General features: G+C 36.3%; 2 protein-coding genes and 1 non-coding gene across 3 annotated transcripts; 2 read left to right on the top strand and 1 right to left on the bottom strand.

Annotated features, from left to right (window-relative positions):
* Positions 1–1529: 1529 nt before the first annotated feature.
* spz3 (Spaetzle domain-containing protein 3) lies at positions 1530–9218 on the top strand. Its single transcript, XM_020943445.2, has 5 exons — positions 1530–2918; positions 6181–6317; positions 7209–7333; positions 8117–8623; positions 8695–9218. Exons 1-5 carry the CDS (start codon positions 1976–1978, stop codon positions 8849–8851), a joined length of 1869 nt encoding a protein of 622 aa, XP_020799104.2. The 5' UTR covers positions 1530–1975; the 3' UTR covers positions 8852–9218.
* Positions 9219–10646: 1428 nt separating this feature from the next.
* On the bottom strand, positions 10647–10717 carry TRNAG-GCC (transfer RNA glycine (anticodon GCC)). Its single transcript has one exon. It is a non-coding gene; the product is annotated as a tRNA-Gly (tRNA).
* Positions 10718–13234: 2517 nt separating this feature from the next.
* Positions 13235–22088, top strand: Proc (Proctolin). The gene is made up of 3 exons (XM_020943512.2): positions 13235–13554; positions 14369–14576; positions 20293–22088. Exons 2-3 carry the CDS (start codon positions 14403–14405, stop codon positions 20551–20553), a joined length of 435 nt encoding a protein of 144 aa, XP_020799171.2. The 5' UTR covers positions 13235–13554; positions 14369–14402; the 3' UTR covers positions 20554–22088.
* Positions 22089–22960: the final 872 nt, after the last annotated feature.

Raw genomic sequence — 22960 nt, 5'->3', positions numbered from 1 at the left:
CCAGTTTTGAAAGCCCACTTTAAATATACTTTTGCTTTTCATTGCCTTCGATGTGAAATATAACATCAGAGCAGGGCAGAGCAGAGGAGAGCAGCTCCGACTGTTCGACTATTCGATGGCTCCTACCAAAACTGTGATTAATATGCGTTTCTTGGCTAAAACACGGCACTACAAAAAAAAATGTATAACAACACAGCCAACGCAACGCATCCAGGCATTGACCTAGGTCACAAAATACCTACATCAACTCATCTTCATCATCATCAAATGGGTTCTCATTAACCTAATCCCACTTTGAGGGATGCCGTCGGGCCAAACACTTGTGACGGCAAGAAGATTCCCTCTCGGTTAAGGTATATTAAAAGAGGGTATGCTTAAATTATAAACAATATGAAATAATAATTTCATAATTTTATGTAATTTAATATTTTCATTCTAGGGAAATGACAGAAAATATCATTAGTAAAGTTGAGGCAAAAGTCAATATATAAATAGATATTTTAGCATTCGATATTCCGTTTAATATTTTGCACCAATTTAATCAGAAATTGAGGCAAGTGACATACTTCAATAAAATCCATATTAAAAACGTACATTCGATATTTTTTCGATATTTAAAAATTTCATACGATATTTTCTTGATCTATCATATTGAACTTTTCCTATCGATATACATTCCTAGACTCTAATTAATTTCAGTAGTTATTTCTTGTATACAGGCATCCGTCTGCTTTTAAAACTGTATTAAACCTGATTTAAAGTTTAAATATAAAAACTCCTCTCTTCTTAATCAAAACATTAAAAGCCACAAAAATAATATAAAAGACCTGAATACAATTAAGATATGCAGGCAGCAAAAGCAGCTGTCAACAAACTTTACATTCACTATACAAGGAAATCCCTCAAATACGTTTTTTATTTAAACAAAATACATAAATTAAATGTATTATTTTTGGGGTTAATCTATCCACTGAATAAATTTACAGTGTTTTAATTATGTGCACTAATTGATGCAAGATGCAAGAAATCTTAAGAGGTTTTTTAACTCTAAACATCTAGAAATGATCTTTAAGATATGTAGTTATTTAAAGAATTATTCTACAAATATATTTAACAAACCCTTTTAGCTTTGATAAATTCTATATCACTAATAATATTTTAAAGAACAATTATAAACATGTTTTAAATATTAAAATAGGTTTCAAGAACCTCCTCATTTTCCTTTGGAATCTCTTAAATAATTCTAAAATTGAGCTCTATAGAAACCATTTAAGAGCATTACTTATTCGATCGATTTTGTATCGATTATTTTCCGGTTTTGTTTTATTTTTCGTTTTGCCAAAGCAGAAAAAAAACATCGACAGATAATAAAGCGCTCGCGCTCTTAAAGATTCAGAGATTGAGGGGAACTCTCAGATCCAAGCTCTGAGCACTCTGAGCGCAATGTTTCAAGTCTTGCGGAGATTTTTTTCGAGATTTCGAGAGTTGAAACATTTTCCAAGCCATTAAGTTAAGTTAAGGTGTTTTTTTTTTTGCGCTTTTTTTAGTTTTTTTAAGGCGCACGCCACGAGAACGGGCGCTCAGTCTCGATTGTCAGCTTGTCGTGAATGGTTTTTTTAGCACGACGACGCACGCGGAGCTCGAGATCGCGCTTAAGTTATTTAATAGCAACAACATCGTTTGCACATATATCCATATATATCCGTATATATCTAGCTTATGTAGCTGCGAGTGTGTGCTGTGTGTGTGTTTGGAGTGTAGAGTGTGGAGTGTGTGTGTGCCAGTGAGCGGATCTCTGACTGATTTGTTATTTTTGCATAAATCAATTTCGAGAGCGGGCGCCCATCAATTTCCGTGCGCTGCCTGGAAAGATATCTGTTCTAGATGATGTCGCATTCGCGTCCAAATCGAGTTCGTGGCCTGAGTCTTTCGTTTAATCACTGATCGCCGAGAGCGACCCTCCCTCCGCCCTCCCATGGCTCTGACCAATTTCTCGCTGCCTTTCGGTGCTTTGGGCCAGCCATGGGGTGTCACCTTGGCGCCCCTGCATCCCATCCATCAGTTGGCCAGCAATACAAATAATCTATTGTACTCGCCGGCGGATCATCAGCAGCAGCAACCCCATCAGCAGCAGCAGCAGCAGCAATCTCCAGCGGATACTAATCCGGATTTCTACAAGAATAATCCCTATGCTCCGCCACAATCTGTGGGCGGTTATCAATATCAAAACACTGGCGGTCGGCGAAAGCAAAATAACAATGCCTATTTGCCACCCACGGCACCGAATTCTGTCAGGAATTCGGTTTATCACATCCAGCAGCAGGTGCAACAGGTGCAGCAGCAGGATCAGCAGGAGAACAGCGTGTCCTTTCAGAGTTCTAGCTCCAGATCAAGCAGTGCCTCTGGCCAGAGCTCCATTCAGCTGACCACACAGACCCGAGGACCGGCGGAGGGATCATATTCCCGGTTTCCGGGACAGATACAGCAACCAGGACAACAGCAGCAGCAGCCACAGCAGAAGCAGTTCTTCAATGCCCATGGCAGTGCCAGTGCCACTTTCACCAAGAACAGCGGCAGCTTTAGTATTACCAGCTTTGGCAGCAGGCAACCGCAGCAACAGCAGCCACAACCACAGCAACCGCAGCTCCAACAGCCACCACCACCTGCTCCACCCCCACCGAGGGAGACACAACGCTCCAGGCAGGCCAAACCAGAGGCTCAACCTGCCCAGACCTATGGCGTTGCTCCGCCCGATAATTATCCAGAACGGGCACCGGGCTTCACAAGGGTTCAGGCTGGTCAGGGATCCAGGACTCAGGTGCATGCGGTGCTGGACTACGATGTGGAGGAGGGTGAAGAGGAAGACGAGGAGGAGGAGGATGGAGAGGAAGGCCAGTACTATGAAGGTCAGGAGAAGGGTGAGTCACAAATAGGAAAACTTCCATAAAAACATATCTTAAACTCTAAGTCAAGAATGGTTCTAGAAGAGCATAACTTTGTTTTATGTTTACCAAAATAAATAAGAAAATAATAATTACAAATTATAACTATAACCAGGTCAAAATTCATGTAATTCATGAAAGGTCTAAGAATCTATGATAATACCACAGAAGTTTTATAGTTTAATTCTTAGAAACTTAATATAAAATGTTGTTACACTAAAAAATAAGATTTTATATAAGATTCTTTATCATCATCCAATCAGATTTTATTTCAAATATAGGGTTTAGAGACATTTTCAGGATTAAATCCTTATATTTCTTCAAATTATCAAAATTTACTTGAGAGCCTTCCTCTGCGCTTCTCATACTCTGTACCTAAGCAATCAAAAATTCTAGATCAAACTTTCTTAAAATTTTTTTTTTTAGTATTTTTCAATTATCAAAATATACTTAAGAGAGCCTTCCTCTGCGATTCTCATACTCTATACCTAAGCAAGCAAACATTCTTGGATAAGTTTTCTTACAATTTTTTGTTTAGTATTTTTCTCTTAAAGGAGTTGTTTTTCAGTGATTCAAAACAAATATCTTAAGGAGTTTCAAAAATCGTCTCAAATGCATATAGCTCTTATAGTTATTTAATTCTTAGCTCTTCTTATCAGTGATCGAAGTATACTAAAGACAGCCTTCCTCTGCGCTTCTCATAGACTGTACCTAAGCAAGCTAACATTCTTGAACAAATTTTCTGTCAACAAATTTTTTGGTACTTTTCCCCTTAAGGGAGATATATTTAAATGATAGAATACCAAATATCTTCAAGAGTATTAAGTAAAGTTAAACATTTCTTTAAAACAAAATCCTATTAAATGCCTTTAACTCTCATAGTTTAATTCTTATCTAATTCTTTGTCATTCTTTGTGAATATTTGTACTACCACAAGAAAACATTTCTGCTGATGCTAATTAATTTGATTTAATAGTCAAATAACAACCAACAAATCCAGTTCAAGAGCCCCAAGAATTACTTCCTCAATTCTTTCTCAAAGCCGGGAATTCCTGTCCGCTCTCCTCGTACATTCTTCAGAGTAAACACTTTTTATAAATGTATACATTTCCTGTATCCCCTCATCTGATGCCAATCTAAGTAAATTTAATAAATAAAAACAAATGTTGGTGTTGAGACTTAAATTGTTAAATAATAATAACAAGTATTTGGAGCAAGTGTAGTGTAGATCGACGGATGATAAGCCCCGCAGAAGAGTCCCACGTCTGCACACGACCGAAAGTCATGTTAATTGTTTCTTCTTGTGTGTATCTTTACAATTGGGAGCAACTTCTTCACAAGATCGAGGGAGGAAGAGTTGGAGGAGTTGGAGAAGCGACTTTAAGCAACTATAACAAATAGCGGAGGCTTGGTGGGGTAAACAAGCGCGCGCTTCGACACAAGCGAACGGATCGGCGTTTGCGACAAGGTCAAAGGTCTACAAACCGATCTGGCAAGGTCACTTTCGAGACAGTAATGGCCAGTGTTTGACTTTTATAGTAACTAACACGCATCACGATTTATGTATGTTGTGCCGGGGTGTATCTGTATCCATCTATTCGAAGTATCTGCGTATCTGTGTATCTATATCTGCCCTTGTTGTCCTCATGGAAAAACTGTCAGCTTCACATTTTTGGATATTTCACTTTCGGCCAAAGCTTGTGGCGCCTCTTTGTTACTGCCACTCCATCTCCATCGGCATCGCCATCGCACATCTCCACCTTCATCTCAATCTCGCGAGGCATTAGCCAGCCAGCAACCTGCCCAGACTTCAGTCTTCAGTCTTCAGACCTCAAGTACTCAACTCGGTTACGGGGCTATTATGCAAGAAGAAGTCGCGTTTCAATCCCCCCTCAGAAAAACAAAAATAAAAAGAGAAACATGCTCATGAACCAGCTCTCATATATGAAGAAGACGTGTGCAGGCACGCAAGACCCAAAGACACAACATACGAGTTTGGGGCTGCTCTGCCTTCGAGTACTCATCAACACACTGGGTTTTCCACCTTTGTGCAGGCAGAAAAAAAAAACATAATATAGATGTGTATCATGAAAGAAGCCATCTCAAGTGAAGATCACAGTGCACAGAAACACAAAGAATCTATTTCATAACTTTGCCAAAGGAATTTCTCATTAGCTGAAAAGTGACATGATTTCATGATATACAGGCAAAAAAAAGGTGTAAAAAAATTGGAAAAACATAAAAGGAAAACTTAAATATTATGTAGAGTTATGAACAGAGATTTAAATTTAAATAGTGATATAAATAGATTATTAGAATATAAATCTTTTATATCTTTTTATAATTAATAGAGTTTAAATTGTTTAAAAAATATGGTGAAGCAAATCCAAAATAATAGGAATTCCTGGTTTTCATCTGCGTTTCTAAAAAAAAAATTGTAAGAGAGCCTTTCTAGGCGCTTCTCATCCTTAGGTGAGCCTTCCTCGGCGCTTCTCAGAATGTTTCCTTAAGAAAGGCTTTCTTTGCTCTTCTAGTATTCTTTTCAAGGAACCTAACTCGACGGTTCTCATAGACACCACTTAAGTGAACCGATTTTTGGCGCTTCGGTTAGAATTTACTTAAGGGAACATTTCCCTACGCTTCTCATAGAATTTATTTAAGAAGTCTTCCTTGGCTCTTCTAATATTGATTACCTAAGTGAACACAAATGCTGTAGACCTCCTTAGTTTTTTAACTGCTTAAGAGGATTAATACCATTTTAAAGGAAATTTGCGAAAAATGTATATTTTTCAACTGTGTGCTGCTCCCTACTTTTGTTTTTTGGTACATTCTCCAACCCGTTTTGCATCCTGCAGTATTATTAAAAGGGAAAGTTTTATGTCTGTCTGCCTGCCTGCCCAAGATCCGGATCTGGGCATTACAAATGCCAGGCAGACATGAAATTTATACTTTGTACATGCAAGTGTCAACTGCAACTGCAACTGCATTTTGTATGCAGACACTGATCTCTGTCTCCGGCCTCAGACTATGCACTTGCAGCTCTTTCTGGAGGCTTTTTGGGTTTAACCAGCCTGATTAATGCAGTGACAACGCGCCGGTCCCTGTCCTTGCCATGAATCAGCGCGCAGATATCAGACTGCCACCGCGGCCATTTAAAAACCACTCCAATTTCAATTTCAATTTTCGTTGATTTCGATTTCCACTTAATTTTCGAACCCCATTTGCATTCCGTTCGCAGATAAGGCGAATAATAACAATCAGATGCCAACGGTGACGCCCATCCAGGGACCGATCTTTCTGAAAAACGGCACGGTGCCGGTGGTGCCGCTCTTTTCCTATCCCAAGCTCAACAATGGATCGTTTCTTCAGATTCCGGTAAGTACGATTAGAACAAAAATGTGGGCGTTAGGGAACGCTATGGGTTACTGAGCACGCGCGCACTTTAATTGACACACTGAGAGAAAAAATTCACATACACAAAAATAATTGATTATAAATTGGGAGACAACACAAATCACCAAAAAAATGTTAATCCGAACCTTAAATTAGTTTAAAATTAGAAATGAAATGAATTGCCTTCTGTAGTATTTTAAATCTTTCTCTAAATCACAATTTTAAAACCCTTTCAATTAAAAACAACTTATATAACTAATTTTCCTAAGCCAGAAATACATAAAACTAGAAATAGATCTTAAAATTCTCAACTTTAAAGTCTCTAATTTAAGTTAAAAGTTTCTATTCCCCACTCTTGGTTCTAGTTTCCTTTATTTTTGCAACAGTGTACTCTCGATATCGATCGAGTTTGCTCATTTTGCGGAAATAACTTTGACGATTTTTGTGTTTCATTTGGGGTTTTATTTTATTTTCCTTTTTTTTATATTTTATTTTTGTTGAGCTTTTTGTTTTTGTTATTTTTTTTTGCGCACGAAGGTCGTGCGAGTTCGTTTCATTAAGAGGTGTGATGATGTTGATGACGACGGCGAAAGAAGAGCGAGGAGAGAGATTGTGTTGAGATTGGAAATCGGCGCATGGCGCGGCTAAACTCGGGCTTAATCCCAACCAAAAATCCACCTTCTATATCCGCCGCTAACCTCCTCGGAGATATAAAACGAACTTTTATGTTTATGGCTTACTTGAGTCATTTTCACACCCCGGCCATAATTTGTTATGGTTCCGAAATCAATCTTAATCTCAGTACCTTGTGCCTTCCTCAATGCTGCGTGTATATTTTTGTGTATATATTATATTAATCGTTTTTCTATATAGATCTGGTGGACGGCTTTGTCGGTGGCTCTGGGCTTGGATGTGAGGGGCGATGTCATCAAGGGAGTGCCATGCATTAAGCGATATCATCAGCTGTTCTGTCCCACGGCCGGAAATAGTTATCCCATGTAAGTATCCAATTGTTCTCAGTCTTTTTTTTTATTCTAGGAAATTCCAAATGGAAATGGTATTTCCCTTGAAAATACTCATAAACCTCAATGATACTTTAAGAGTATAGGTTCTCTTGATTAAGTCAAGGATGTTTGCTTTTCTGCGGTTTTTCTTTCTTCGCCAAAAAAAAGGTGGAAGCTGAACTGAATCACATTTAATCCGGATGACTGTTCTAGACATAGACATCTGACATAGTTAGAGGTTCTCATTAGCATAGGCACGTCAAACTGCCATGAATTTCATCATTAGGCTTAAAAAGTCTCACTTTTATCGATAGAAATCATTAATTCAATTCCAGAGAGGTCATTAACATGGAAAGCTATCCATAATAGAGGGATTTTATTATTTGATTAATTCAATTTCTTAATCAAATCACTTAATAAATATATGGAGTGATATAAATACTCTATAGAAACAATTTGCTGACCTTATCTTATCACCAGTTCCATTTCCCCCTATAATCAATTTATTTCTGCCACTTCATTATCGTCTCTTAAAGATCAATCTCTCTGATATAAATGTATATATATATTATTAAGAAAATGTATTTTTGTTTTATTAGCAATTGTAACATTATAAATACATTTATTTGTTTTTTGAATTAATGATTAATTACTCTTTTTATACACCCCTAAATTAAGTATATAAATCAAGTAAAAAATGTGTTTAAAATATGTTATGCTTATATTATTTATATTAAAAAATTAACTCATACTGATACTAAATTTCCATATTTGTAGTGAAAAGATCGAACGTTTCATAGATGACAACAAGGCTCTGATGCGAAGGATGTATGGGGATTTCGAGATGAATATGGAGGGTCCTGGCGGCGGAGGAGGAGGACGACAACAACAGGCCAAAGTGCGGAAGCGTCGTTTTATAGACGAACCGGATATATTCATACCACCCGGAGCCTTTGCCTCCAATGCCGGGGAAGTCCCCGTAGAAGCTGGCGATAGTTACTTTGGCCAACTTCGAAAAAAGCGACAAGCAGCCGCTGGAGGAAGTCGCAATCGAGGCAATGGAGCAGGAGCCGGAGGAGGAGGAGGTGGATCCAGTGGGAATAGCAATGCCAATAGGACTCCAGGTGGCAATGGGAATGGGAATTCGGGGACGGGAAGACTAGATGCCTGCGAGTCGAAAATAGAAATTGTCACCCCTTATTGGGCCTCAAATTCGGCGGGGAAAATCCGAGCCATTGTGAATACACAGCACTTTGAGCAGGCCATACATCAGGAGGTGTGCAGGTGAGTGGAATAAATTAATACACACTCTAATTTTCACATAATAATAATTAATTTCTTGTTATTATTTTAAGCAATACCCAAACCCCGCGTTGCGAGGGCGAATGTGGTTGCGAGCAAAAGTACAAATGGCATCGATTGCTCGCCTATGATCCCGATAACGATTGCAAGGGCATCTTTATGGATTGGTTCCTGTTTCCTTCGTGCTGTGTCTGTAGATGTAATCCCTAGATATCGCCTCTCTGACTCTGAGCAATTAACAATATAATATATATATAATATGAAACATATCATATATCAGTTGCTAAATGCAATTAAGACAAGTATAATCGTAGGTAGAATGCCACTGAATGTATTTTAGTTGTTGTTAAGATAGAACCTAATCGGTAGCTCTAATTAAGATCGATTCAGCATAAATTAGCTAGGGTTTTAATACGAGCCATATCCCTCCATCAAAATGCGATATAACTCAACCTCCATTCGTCTTGTTGTACTGTAATTGTAATTGTAATTGTAATCGTAAATCTAATTGTAATTGTAAACGTAATTGTAAAAACGAATCAAGTGAATAAAGCCTATGCAAATATCGTATACGAAATTCGGGTTTAACAATTCAATTAGCATATGGCTAATAACTAAGAACAGTCTGGCCCTTCAAGTCACTTGATAGCTTTGTATCTTTCGTTGAAGCTACGAAATTTGTTTTAGTAAAAAGTTAAAAGTGATGAAATTAATAACTGTCTGATATTTATACTCAGTTTGGTATATAATATTTAGGCTAAAACCATTAGGAATTTACCTTTCAATGGGTTCAGTTGATTCGATTAGGAATTAGGAAACCATTAATTTGGACTAATTCGTTGATGGGCGCTTTTATTGTTTTTTTTTTTACCAAATTTGGTACACCTATTAATTAACGAAGCAGAGGCAAGGTCGTATTTTTCAAATCTGCACTTAAGTAAGACTATCCGTTCGTTTATTTATTAGAAACATTTAGGTTTAGTTTAGTTTTAAAAGAAATTTTAAACGTGTAGGTTAAAGTATTAAATACTTTTATTTAGTTTTAATTTTCTTTGATTTTTTTTCTAAGAAGAATACCCTTTTTCATTCTAATTAGTCAGTTTTAAAAGTTGGGATGGTAGAAAATATTTATTTATGGATACTATAGCGACTTTGAATATTTTAATCTGCATTTTGATATTGCGATATATTTATATAAACGATAAATCAATATTCTAGGTGTATTAAATATATATTTTTATATGCTAATATTTTGTATAAATCAAAGTTTTTCAAATAACGTAACTAAGCCAAAAATGCTTTAAATTCAATTCGGAAAGCTGTTCTGTGCTAGTTTTTAAAAAATTAAAAAATCTGCATACTGAGTTTTGAGATTCATGAAAATTTTAATTTTGTCAAATTTTGACATGGTAACAATATAAAGTTTAATAATAAAATTTTGATGAAAAATTCCAAAATAAATTGTTTCTTTAAGACATGCTTAGATCGATTAGCCTGTTCTTGCTGATCAAGAAAATATATGATTTATAGGGTCGGAAATGACTCCTTCAAGCGTTATAAGCTTCTGACTGAAATTATAATACCCTCGAAGGGTATAAAAATTAAGTCATAATTACTTAAACATTTTACTCTTCCATTTAAAAATAAAAATAAATTAAATTAATTTTTAGCTCAAAGAATTAACAAATAATAAATATAATGTTATGACCTCCCTTAAAAATACACAGTAGTCAAAATGTAAAATGATAAAAATCAGCTACAATTGATGGAATCTCTCATCTTAACACAAAATGTACAAAATGTTAACGAAATCCCATGATTTATTAGAATTGGCATATGACCAGCAGAGAGGGAAACCCCCAATACAGGCTATTATTGACATTTTGATAAATTTCAACAATGAAGTTGCTAAAATCGCACTGTCTGGGTTAACAAACAAAGCAAACAAACAAATGCACGGAATAACCAACATAAAAAAAGGGAAATAAATATAAAAAAACTATTTTGCATCGGCCGGGAATCGAACCCGGGCCGCCCGCGTGGCAGGCGAGCATTCTACCACTGAACCACCGATGCTTGTCTCCAAGGTTCGACAAACAACGGCATGAGCTTAATTTTGGAGAAATGCCTTGGAGAAACACGAGTAAGAGCTTTGGAGAGCTTTCGGCCTAGGGCAACGCTAACCAAATTTCATTTGCATCCAACGAATGTCGAGGGTTCAATTCCCACCGAGGACAAACATTGATTATTTTTCTTTTTTTGAGTAATTGTTTTTCTTTATCTCATTTTTTTTCTTCTTTTTTCCCTTCTATTCTGTTTTCTTTCGAGAAGTTTTCATAACCAGAACGCAATGGGCATCAACAATTTCGGGTTTCATAAAGCGTTTATATGCCACAGGGTCATAAATAAACCACTCGGAGCAAGGGTAAGCCCAAGGAATGTGTGTATGAATGGTCGTTCGGTCATATTTGCTACTAGTATTCCCCCATCGAGTTTTTTTGGCGGTCGTAAAAACCCTTGCCCCGAGGACCGACACTGGTCTCCCGCACTTCCCCATGCCCGTCACGTATTCAATCACAGCAATGGCTACACAAAACTGCGCTATATCAAAAATTTCGGTCTATCGGTCGTGCATGGTATACAAATGGGCCCATTTTACCGCAGACACCGCAAGTTAGCCAGAGCCAGAGGAAGAACCAAGTTAAAACCAGAGCTAGAACCAAGCCAGAGTCAGAGTCAGAGCTCCAGTGTAGTGTAGTATCGGAACCAATAACAATTGACTCCGCTGGTCTCCAGTTAACCGAAGCTATGTATATGATGGCACCGGGGATCTGAGTGTGAGTCTGGGAGCATTTATTGACGCCCGCAATGTCAACAATTGCAGCCATGACGACGACATCAGCGGCCACAGCAGCCACAAACAGCAGAAACAACAAGTTCCCATGGGATAATTAACTTTCTGAACGGACTGATACCCTTTACTAGTAATATACATAAATAATTTGAACTATGTGGTGCATAAGAGTAAAGAATTCTGAATTATATATATATACATTCAAATATGAGAAAATAATAAAAATAATACTATTATAATAATAATATGTTAATTATTTGTATACCCTTGCAGGGTATAATACTTTCATTCAGAAGCTTATATCGCTGTGAAGGAGTCATTTCTGACCCTATAAACCATATATATTCTTGATCAACATAAACAGCCGAAACAAACTAGCTATGTTTGACTAAAATAAAATTTTTTCAAAAATTTTGAAAATTTTTAAGATCGTTAAGATTGTATAAAAAATTGATACAAATTTTAATTTTTTTGAATTTTAAATTGAGTATGCAGAATTTTTAAACTAATAAAAACTAACATCGGACCGTTTTATGAGTTTTTTAGGATTTAATTTGTCATTTAAAAATATCTTAAATATCAACTCAAATAATGGTATTTTAATTTAAGTTAGAAGCTTAAAACTCCCTGAAGAAATCGTTTTCGACCCTATAAATCATATATATTCTTGATCAGCGTGAAAATCCGAGTCGGTTTAGCTATGCCCGGCAAAAATTTAATTTTTTTAAATTTTTGAAACATTTTTAACCAACATCATCAAAATTGTCAAAAATTAAAAAAAATAAATTTTTTTAATTTTGTAATTGGTTATACAGATTTATAAACCTAAGAAAAACTAATATAATAATGATTTCCGAATTAAAATTGATGCCTTTTTGGCTAAGTTCTGAGATTTGTAAGCTTTGATTTGTCGAAAAAATGCTCATATAAAAATATTGATACAAAATTGAGAATATTTTAGGCTTACTTATGATCAATTTTTGATTCGATCCTATTATACAATTGCAAACTGCAAAAGTTAATAAACTTTGGCTTCATGAAGTTAGTTTCTTTTCTTATTGTCACTGAAATCATTGTGGTTCTAAAAGCCCCTTTAAAAAATGACAAAAATTTAAATATAAATAAATTAATTTATAATCAATTGTTTTAAAGCAGTTTACGAAAGGATGGAACCCAAACCACCCAAGATAACAGTTTCTAACCATATTAATCTCCTTTAAAATCAATTAATTAACCTCAAAATCCTTTTAAGAAAATAACAAAATATTTTCTATTACATGGAAAACCAAAGATCATTACCAATATACCCTTTAATCTAGTCCCTCGGGGAACCCATTTCCAGCGCAATGACAAGAACAACCCACTAAAGTCCCGCATCGAGTTAACCATGAAAGTTGGCCAAGCGAAACCATTTTGTGGCCAGGATGAGGACGAGTTGCTGATGCTGCTGCTCTTTGCTGTTGGATGCTGTGAGTACGGGGCGTATACGTATTATGATGATGACGCCCGAGAACAGGACAATAGAAATGCGAGGCCACACAAACACGACCGCACACACACACTCCGCACACCACACACACCACACACCCACACATGTAAACGAGTGTGTGCGGCGGTGACAATGATACTGGCATTTGTTGGCTTTTCCCCACGCGACGACGCTGCGCGCGCAGAGCTCTCGGCTTTGGTGACAAGGCGAGGAACAAAACCGGAGGCTAATTCCAATTCCCCGTAGGGGCGTAGCGCATTCCGAGGTTAGTATAGACCGGACACAAAACTCAGGCGGCGTCCTGGCGTCATCTCGACCAAATCTCGGCCAGTGCCGCACCATTTTTTGGCTATAAATACAAATGTTGGCACGCAGCTTGGCTTAAACTTACATTGTTATCCTAGTTCACAACATCTCCTCCGCTGTTGCCTTAAATCGACGAAACAAAATATATACACCAAAGACTACGTGACGTAGTTAAGACGACAAGCAGGGAATCCTTCAACTTGAAACTCCCCCAGGACAACAACTCCTCCTCCACTCCAAACTCCAAATTACAAGCTCCAAACCGTGAGTCACTCTTGGCGTGGGTTGCAGGTGCAGTTTGTGGTTCAGTGTCAGTGTCATAATCATAAATTTTGGCGAAACATTGTGTAATCCTCTTTCGATTGGGTAAACAACAAAAACCCCGAGTGCAGTTTCTTTGTTTTTATATTATTATTATTGCCCAGAGCCAAGGGGAAACGTGAATTACATTTTTAAATTGAAATTTCCGGGAATTGCCACTTAAGAGGAATGAAATTATGATAGAATAAAATCGAATAATGATGAAATAAATAAGCAAAAGAGAAAAAACAAACAAGATTTAATGATCCCTTGATTATTTTCAAATAACAGTTTTCCGGGTTATTCCTTACTCCAGTTAATTTAGTTAAAATAAAGTAAAGAACTCCATTAAATAATAATAAAGCACTCCCCAATACTTGATTATTTAACCAATTTGAGCCAAATAAACCCTTCTTGTTATTAACTCACTTATAAATTATTTCCCAAGACTAATTAAGACCAGAGCTTCTGGAGCTCCATAATAGATTCCCAGAGACAGCATCAGCACAAGATAACATCCTTCCTTTGCCCAGATTTATATATATATATATAAACGTTGATTTATCGGAATCCCAGACAGACAATAATTTATCTGTTACTCAACTCTAAAGGCAATTTCTGGTTTGCCATTGGATTTATTCCCACTGCGACCCCACCTTAAAAGCCATCACCAAAACCATTGGCAATGCAATGCCAATTACACATCCTGCAATCCTGCAATTGTTGTCTTTCCCCTCTCTCTTTCACAGTCTCTATCTCTCTCTCTCTCTTTTTGCAGTGCCAAGAGTGCCACGCCCACAAACACGACAATAATGAGGGGATCGGTATTGGGTATGGGAGCAACTCCAGCAAGTGGTCACAGGTGGCTTCTCGTCTGGATGACGGTGCTGCTCCTGGTCGTTCCACCGCATTTGGTCGACGGACGTTACCTGCCGACAAGGTCGCATGGCGACGATTTGGACAAGTTGCGTGAACTGATGCTGCAGGTGAGCGAAAATACACTGAGAGGAATTATGGGGAGAGTCTTAACTTATATAAATAAGATATGATGCCGGAGAATTAAGGCCTTAAAGGGAATTTAGGGAAGCTTTTTAGCAAAGTTTATGAATTTAAAACCCACATTAATTAATGAATTTTTATACATTCTGTTATATGTACATTTCTGAAGATGTACAATTTATCTTAACAATTAATTATTAAATAATAATTAACATTCAAAAAATATATAAGCCTTAACAATGTCTTTGCCCGGAGTTTTATATAATTTTATTATAGTTTCAAGGACTCTGGCCTTAAATTAGGACTCCCAACTATGTCATAGAATAGGTTTTGTTTATAAGAAACCTTTTCTTATTAAAAAATCATTTTAAAATATTTATTTCTACGCAATTTTTAATGTGCTAAAAAATATTCAAATATCCAAGAATTCCTATATAGCTGTGCTTTTTTTTAAGAATATCAAGCTATAGTTGAAACGGTTTCACATAAAATTCTATCAAAAATACCAATAATATTATTAAAAAACATAAAAATTCAAATTAATTTTCGAATTTTGTATAAAATACCTATAACTAGCCAAGTTAGGTTAGTAATAATATTACTTTAATTATACACTTTCTTATGGAGATATATTACAACCAATATGGTTATATTTTAAGGAAAATTCTAAAGTGAAGCTTATTTCTTTTGATTTTATATTTTACATTTTTCTTCTCCCAAAGTCGTGTTTATCAGTGCCACCGGAAAAATTTTCTTAAATATTTTATTTAATTTATTACAACCAATATGGTTATATTTTAAGGAAAATTCTAAAGTAAAGATTATTAATTTAGTTTTTATACTTTACGTACTTCTTCTCAATAAGTTGTATTTATCAGTGCAACCGGATAACATTTCTTAAATACTTTCCAAGTGATTTAATATTGGAAACCCAAAAATAATAGCGTGTTAAAGTCATGCCGTAATCGGTACACATTTATCATTCACGCATTAATGAAGCCGCACAGCAGGTGAAAAGTCATCACCTGGGCGCATTCGGACAGTGTATTTTCTTGTTGTTGTTGTGATGAGTATCTTTTTGGCCCCAAAGTTGTTCGTTTTTCTGCATTGGCATTTTTTGGAGCGCTGTCAATATAATTAACTAAATGAAAAGAGAGCCAAAGCGTGGTATTAAGTTGCAATTATGTCGCCAATTATTGAGGTTTTATTTTGTGACTTGTTTTTGTTTCTTCTACCTTTTCTTTTTGTCTTTTTGGTTTATGGTGTTTTTGTTTTTTGGAATTGAATGGAATGGAGGTTACGTCATCGGGTCTGGGTATAAGGTTACAGGTCCAGGTCCAGGTTCAGGTCCAGGTACCTCGATCCCAAACAGATTCCTGCTAACCGCATCCCTCTCCTGGCGCTGTGTGGTTTTCTCATGCGTCTGCAAAACCATTTCAGAAATATTTTTACATATTTCGCAAGCAAGTCTCATCGACTCTTCTTTTACTTTTTTATTTCTTATTTTGTTGTTGTTTTTTTTATTTATTGGAGGAGCCTGCTCGGCTACAATCGCCAGCACTTGGCCAACACTTGCTCATTGCTGCTGGCTCCTCATCTTTTGCACAATTTTAACCGCCACTGCCATAGTTGTTGTTATTTAATGTGTTGTGTGTGTGTTTTTTTTCGGCACAGTTTCCTGTTCTTTTTCGCAACCAAAACACAAAAATGCGGCTCAACTAGGAGGAGGGTAGGAATCAGGTGACCGGGTATGGGGGCCAGCAGGGTATCCAAAGCCGAGGAAGCCCCACTTGGCCATGTGGAGCTTGCAGAGAAAAATCCGCAGCTGCGCATCGTTAGCAGCCTACAAAATGCTCAAAATTGCAACTACAAACTGTTTGCTATACCATCGCGATTTGAGTATCTGTAGCAAATAATTGAAACACTGCGGGAAAATATTGGAAGAAGATTTATATTCCCCAAGTTGAAGAATGCTATATAAAAATTTCAGGTTTTTAAGCAACTAAAGTCATTCATAAAGTAAAGTTTACTAAGAAAACAATTGTTTAATAATAATTTTTATAGTATTTTCAAGATAAAAGATAGTCTTTAAGAAATAAGATATTTGTTCTAAGAGTTAAACTATCTCAGACAGTTTTTTGAATATTAAATCAATTAAATTAGTGTCCGAACTCTATGTTTTAAATAGTAAAACCTTACACTTTGGACAGATAATATTTCATTGCATATTCTTAGACACTTTTTAAACTCCTTTCAAATTCATTTCCCTTTTCTTCTTAACATTTATTTGAGAGTTAATGATCTCCTAAAAAACTACTTTAAAAAGAAGTGCCTCACTGTCAAAAGGACCATAATTGCTTACTCTAAAATATATTAATTACACTTGGAACTAATACTTGAGGAATTTAGCAATCTAGGATGCTGTGTTACGCATCTTTTTCCCCCTTTTTTTTTGTGCAGACTCTTGTTTCTGAGTCATGGACCCTCTGCAAATCGATAAGTCGCTGACGTGCGACGCAGACAAAGACCAAAGACCGAAGACCGAAGACCGAGAGACCAAGAGCAGACCATGTTTGGACAAAAAATAAAAGCGAGCAAGCTTGTGCCAAAGAAAAAGGGAAATCAAATGTCAAATAGCAAATAATGACGATGACGTGGTCGTCGCCAGATGATGAAGGTTGACTTTTGGCTACGTCACTTGGCAGACAAGCGACAGAATGCGAAATGAAAGCACTTGACACACACAATATAATGCATTGAACCTGAGAGACAACAGCCATAACTTGGCCTTTAGCTTATGGCCTTCTTTCCTGCTCCTGCAGGAGATGGGAGTGACATGACCTACCTGTTTTCAATCTATATACTATTATCATCAGGACACCATTTCCCTTTCCCCTTCTTCCCAAGGAATTCCCAAAAGCAATTTGTGTGTCCTGTGTGTTTGTGGAAAATGACAATTTCATAATGCTCTCCTGACTTATTAGAGATATATTGGATTATAATTGTGTCATGGCTTGAGGGTTGACTGCTACGTGGGCAAACTTTATAATTATTTTAAGGGGCTTGAAACTAATTTAAGGCTCTGTCTCACAAATGTTAATTTGATAAAGAGAAGATGATGGGGGATGATGGTTTTAAACGTAATCCATTCGGCGGCAGGCAATTTAATGTGGTGTGAGAAGTTGCCTAAAATCAACTTAATTGGTTAAGTCAATCAAAATGTTGAGGTAATTAGTAATTTATTAAAAAGAAAGCAATCTCAATTTGATGCTCAAAGGCTTTGAGAGGGTTTTTAGGGAAATGATGTCTGCTTTTTTGATTGAAAATGATTTAAGTAGTGTTTTCTTCAGCTCCTAAAAGGAATTTGTCCTTGGTTAGCTTTCTTTAAGCTCTGACTATGCTGTAAATTGATTAAATTTTCGGTAGTCATACCATATATTTTCCCAAATCAATTTCCACCACATTCCTGATCTAAAACATACTTTTATACTTATATATCTAAGCCATAAAAAGTTTCCGAAACCAAGAAAGTAAAAGTTTGTCCTTCTCTTATTACGCCATTGATGTCCACAATTGATGGCAATTATTTTCAACATTCTTTTTGCCACTTGCCACGAAATGTCTAAGCCTACAATCCACCACCACCACCGCTCATCAAGTGCCACAGATACTGAAAACCAACCCAAGTCGCAGCTGTTTATTTATAAAGTATCTGCCAAGCAACTCCCTTTCCAATCCTGGTCAAAAGCAAAAAAAGAAAAAGGAAGCCAAGGGGAGACTATGCGGCAATACAAACACAAATCACATAACTTTTCACTTAACGACAACTCTCAAATTAAACTGTCCAAACGAGGCCTTAATGAAAACGGGGAGATGAAGCCCAGCTGACACACCACCAGCACTCCTCATGGAACCATCGGGGGCAACCCTTAGAGTCAAGTCAAGTTGCAATGCGATAACCATTCCAGAGTCATCATCAGTGCTTCCTTGGGCAGCCGTCCATTAATGGCATTTAAGCCAAGGAAAGGGAAAGGAGGCAAACAGTCTTTCGTCTTCTTTTTCGTTTTTTTGTCTTCTTCAAAATTAGCAATAAAATAATTAGTTGGCGCGAAATTGTCTTAGGTTTTTCACTTCATTTGCCGCCGTTGTTTGTATTTGTTTGTTCACACATCATCAGCAACAAAAGATCAGGGATTACAGAGTGGTAGCCCCTTAAAAAAAAGAGGTTGGCGGCTGATAATTACACGACAATACCCCCCATTAACACATTTTCAGCTCATCAGCTCATCAGAGCTCACAGCGTCAGCGATGAGGAGCCCAAAAAGACGGTAGCCAAGTTAAGAGATGGCTCTGACAAAAAAAAAACAAGTTTAACCCATTTTGGGTTGACTGGGAAATATTAGACGATAGATTCTTTGAATTTTTGAGATGCTTTATGTATTAGGATGGAATGTTTGCCATAATGCAATGTGGAGTTGTTTTCTCTTCGAATTATTGAGATATTTTATTTAAAGAATGGAATGTTTGCAATAATGCAATGTGAAGTTGTTTAAGAGTTAGTTTGGGTAGTGATTAAAAACATTTTTAAATAATTGCAGGGTTTATTAAATGCAGTTAAAAGCTTCTTACGCTTTTAAGGAATCATTTCCGACCCTATAATTTATATATATTCTTGATCAGCATGAAAATCTGAGTCGATCTAGCCATGTCCAACAGAAAAATACATTTTATACAGTTTATCAAATTTTTATAAGGTGTGTTACATCATTAAAATTGTCAAAAATGTAAGAAAAAATTTAAATTTAAACAGAAATTAATTCAGTATGCAGATTTGTTAATTTAATAAAGACTAGAGAAAAACAGCTTTCCGATTGGAGTTTAGTTAATTTTTGACTTAGTTATGACCGATTCCCTCTGCAAGGGTATGTAATTTTCGGGTTCCTTTCTTGGTTTTTGTAATTTAAAATTTTTAAAAATTAATAATATATTAAAAAACTGGTAAAAAAAAATCTGAATATAATTCTTTAGAAATTATTTAAAATGGTTTCAAAAAGAAAGCTAACAAAAATATTTAAAACCTAATTAGTAGAGAAAATATTAAATATTAAATTTAAAAATCGTACTATTTTAATACAGTTTTAAAACCTATTTTTTAATGCATTTCATTCCTCGATAAATATATTTTGCAATATATATAATTTTCTTTACCCCAAAAGATACAAATCACTTGAAAATGTGTGGAAAAATAAATTAAATTGTTTAGACCGTGAGGGCTCTAAACATATTATTATTATTATTATTGTTATTTGGCGACCCTTGGCCCCAAATGGGTTAAGACATGCAAACAACAGAAGCAGACAGCCGCCGCCGCTTCGTTACAGATAAAGTTCATTCGATTTAATGATGTGCCAAAAAAAAAACGCAGCAAAAAATTAAAATTAACGAAAAAAAGGCGAGATAACTAAAAATCTGTGACGAACTTCCCACGTTGGATAAATAAGATTTCAACAGATTTTCTTCGTATTTTTTTTCTTGTTTTTAATTTTTTTGAAATAACTCACGGCTGTTTGACGGCGGGGGGGCCCGCGTCGCCTCGGTCGTGTTAACAACAGCAACTATACGATAATTATAACAACCATAACAACAGACGGGCTCCGGAGTTTAACTCTTTTCTTCCCTCTCTTGCGTTTTGTCTGTTTGCAGATTTTGGAGTTGAGCAATGAGGACCCGCAGCAGCAGCAGCAGCAGCAGCAGCAGCAGCAGCAACACCCACTGCGTCTGCACAATGAGGCCAACGGAGGTGGTGGCATGGGTGGTATCGGTGGCAACAACAACAACAACAATCTACGTGCGTCCAATGGCAACTCGAATGCCGCCTGGCTACAAAAGCTAAGCGCCATGGGTGCCCTGGATGAGCTGGGCGGTGATGGTGCCCGGTTTGCACCCAACTATGGACGTTATTAAGCCATCTAAGATACACACACACCCGACACACACACCTGACACACACACCTGATACACACACCTGACACACATACAACCTGACGACACACAACAGCAAGAACAACAACAACAACTGGCAACTTGAAGTGGGTCTTTTTTGAGGGGGGAATCTCGACAAAAAAAAGGACTCTACACAGGATTAAAATCCAATTGAGACGAAAGAGCAGAGTGCGTGAAAATGGACAAATAAATGGAGCAAAGGATTCTCTTTCCTCTTTGGGAAATCACTTTGAAGTGCTTTGTGAACGAGTCTCGAGCGTAGAAGGACACTCTGGGAAATCACTTTCAAAGGCTTGTGACCCTTTTCTCTCTAAACAAAACTTAAATGACCCTTGTTTAAAGGCAGAAAATAAACACTCGGTTTGTTTTTATAATCTAAAAAACCTTTTAAAATCAATTCAGTGATTTTAATGTCACTTAAAATTATTAAACTTGGTTATATTTCATCTTGTATTGGTATTTTTTACAGTCTGGCATTGTAGAAAATTTATTTTAGCATTTAAATATACTTAAAAAATATTTAAAGGTATTATACTAAATCTTAACTGATATAATTATTGTCAGTTTGCCTTTTCTTACATTTATAAACCCCAGATGATGTCTAAATATATTACCAATAATCCAATAAACTTCAAGATCAAGCTAAAAACTTTCAAGTTTAAGAAATGTATTTTTAAAGAATAAAATGTTCTACATGGTTTCCCCCCTCAAGCCCCAAAAAATCTATATTACACTCAATGGTTTAAATGCAACTGGAAAAACTGATAAGAAAATATATAAAGATAATGGAAAACTGAGAAAAAAAAACAACTATAAAGGACAACAATGGCAGTTCCTAAGCTAGAACAATAATTTTTAATAAACTCATTAAAGAGAACTAACTTGTACCTATATGTATATGTACCTATGTGTTGTAGAGCAACTCTCCCCCGTCCCTCAAGAAAAAATAAAAACGAAAAATCCCTTGAAAATTACCCCCCGTTTTAATGGTCAGCCAACAACAAAAAGAGATAAAAATTAAAAACTACCATTAAAACCGAGTCAGAGTCAATTGTAAATATTTTAAAGCCCAGAAACACAGAAAAAGACAAAAAAAAAAAAAAAAGAGACCCTCCGGAGCCCCATGAACAATAATAATAATAACTGGAGTTTTAAATGGGCCCCCAAGGCCGCAGCGGGGCATATATATATTATGAAGATATATATATATATTTAGTATATGTGTTGTGTATTTATAAACTATATGTACAACTCCCAAACTAACTAACCTCCACACAAAAGCCAAGAAGATGGCCTCCGCCATGGAAGATGGGTCCGAAGTTAAGAGGAGATATATACACTTTATTATATTCGTATCTACTATATATATACTATATATAAATGTACATTTAATTGTTGTTAACTTACACTATCGTTATTTATACTTATGATTCGCCGCAGCAGCAGCAGCAGAAGCAAACAATAAAGGAAAAATCATTTTCAAAATGCAACTTAAACAATCTCCTCTCTACACTCTATAATATCTTAACTGGATCTGGAGCCTGTTATGTAATGTTACGACGCATGTAGCATGTAGCATGTAGAGTGTAACGCAACTTGCAACTATCTCTGGCTCAGATTCATCTCTCGCTAAGATACATCTCTGCTCGAGGGTTTCCATTCCCATTCCCATTCCCATCTATCTCAATTTACTTTCTCGTACTTCAAGTGCAACTCTCGACAAATTAAACGCCGAAAAGTGGCACCCACCGGAAAAAAAAGAGACACATCACATCTTGCACAGCATCATCTCCAAAAAATAAAACCAAAATCTTCCATTGAAACCCCAAAAACCGAACCCATTCCCGATGTCAGTTTTTCGAACCCGTTAAGTACTTTGCCATGCCAAGTGCCACCATCGTTTTGTAAAAACGAAAATTTTAATTGTTTTCTTCGCGTGTTTTTGTTTCTGTTTATTTATGTAAATATAATATCATTTAAATGGTTCCGTCTGCTTTTTGTTTTTTTTTTTTTTTTGTTGTGCGCGTTGTTACATAAAAGTCACAAGAGATACAATATAATAATTAGTATCTGTATCTTTCTGCCCGCCGAGGTGTGGATGTACGCAAGTTTTTTGGCCATCGGAGAAAGCAGAAAGATGAATGGCTTACTGCGACGCTGATTATATGGCTCAGAATCGCTGTGGCATGGCATTATTCATTAAGATGTGGCAATGCGGCATGCATAATTCGCACAAATGGCCAACAGAATTGTATTCGCGAGAATGCATAATGTATCTTCTCCATGATAAATGCGAAATGTATGTAGTTTCATGTGGAAAATAAGGAAATAATAGGAGTGCATTCATGGGTTTTTATTTTCATTTTTA

This window comes from Drosophila serrata, unplaced genomic scaffold (assembly GCF_035046125.1).
Source record: "Drosophila serrata isolate PLE 108 unplaced genomic scaffold, ASM3504612v1 contig_240, whole genome shotgun sequence".
Taxonomy (NCBI): domain Eukaryota; kingdom Metazoa; phylum Arthropoda; class Insecta; order Diptera; family Drosophilidae; genus Drosophila; species Drosophila serrata.
Note: the sequence above shows the minus strand (reverse complement) of the source record. Positions and strands in the feature narration are given on the sequence as shown.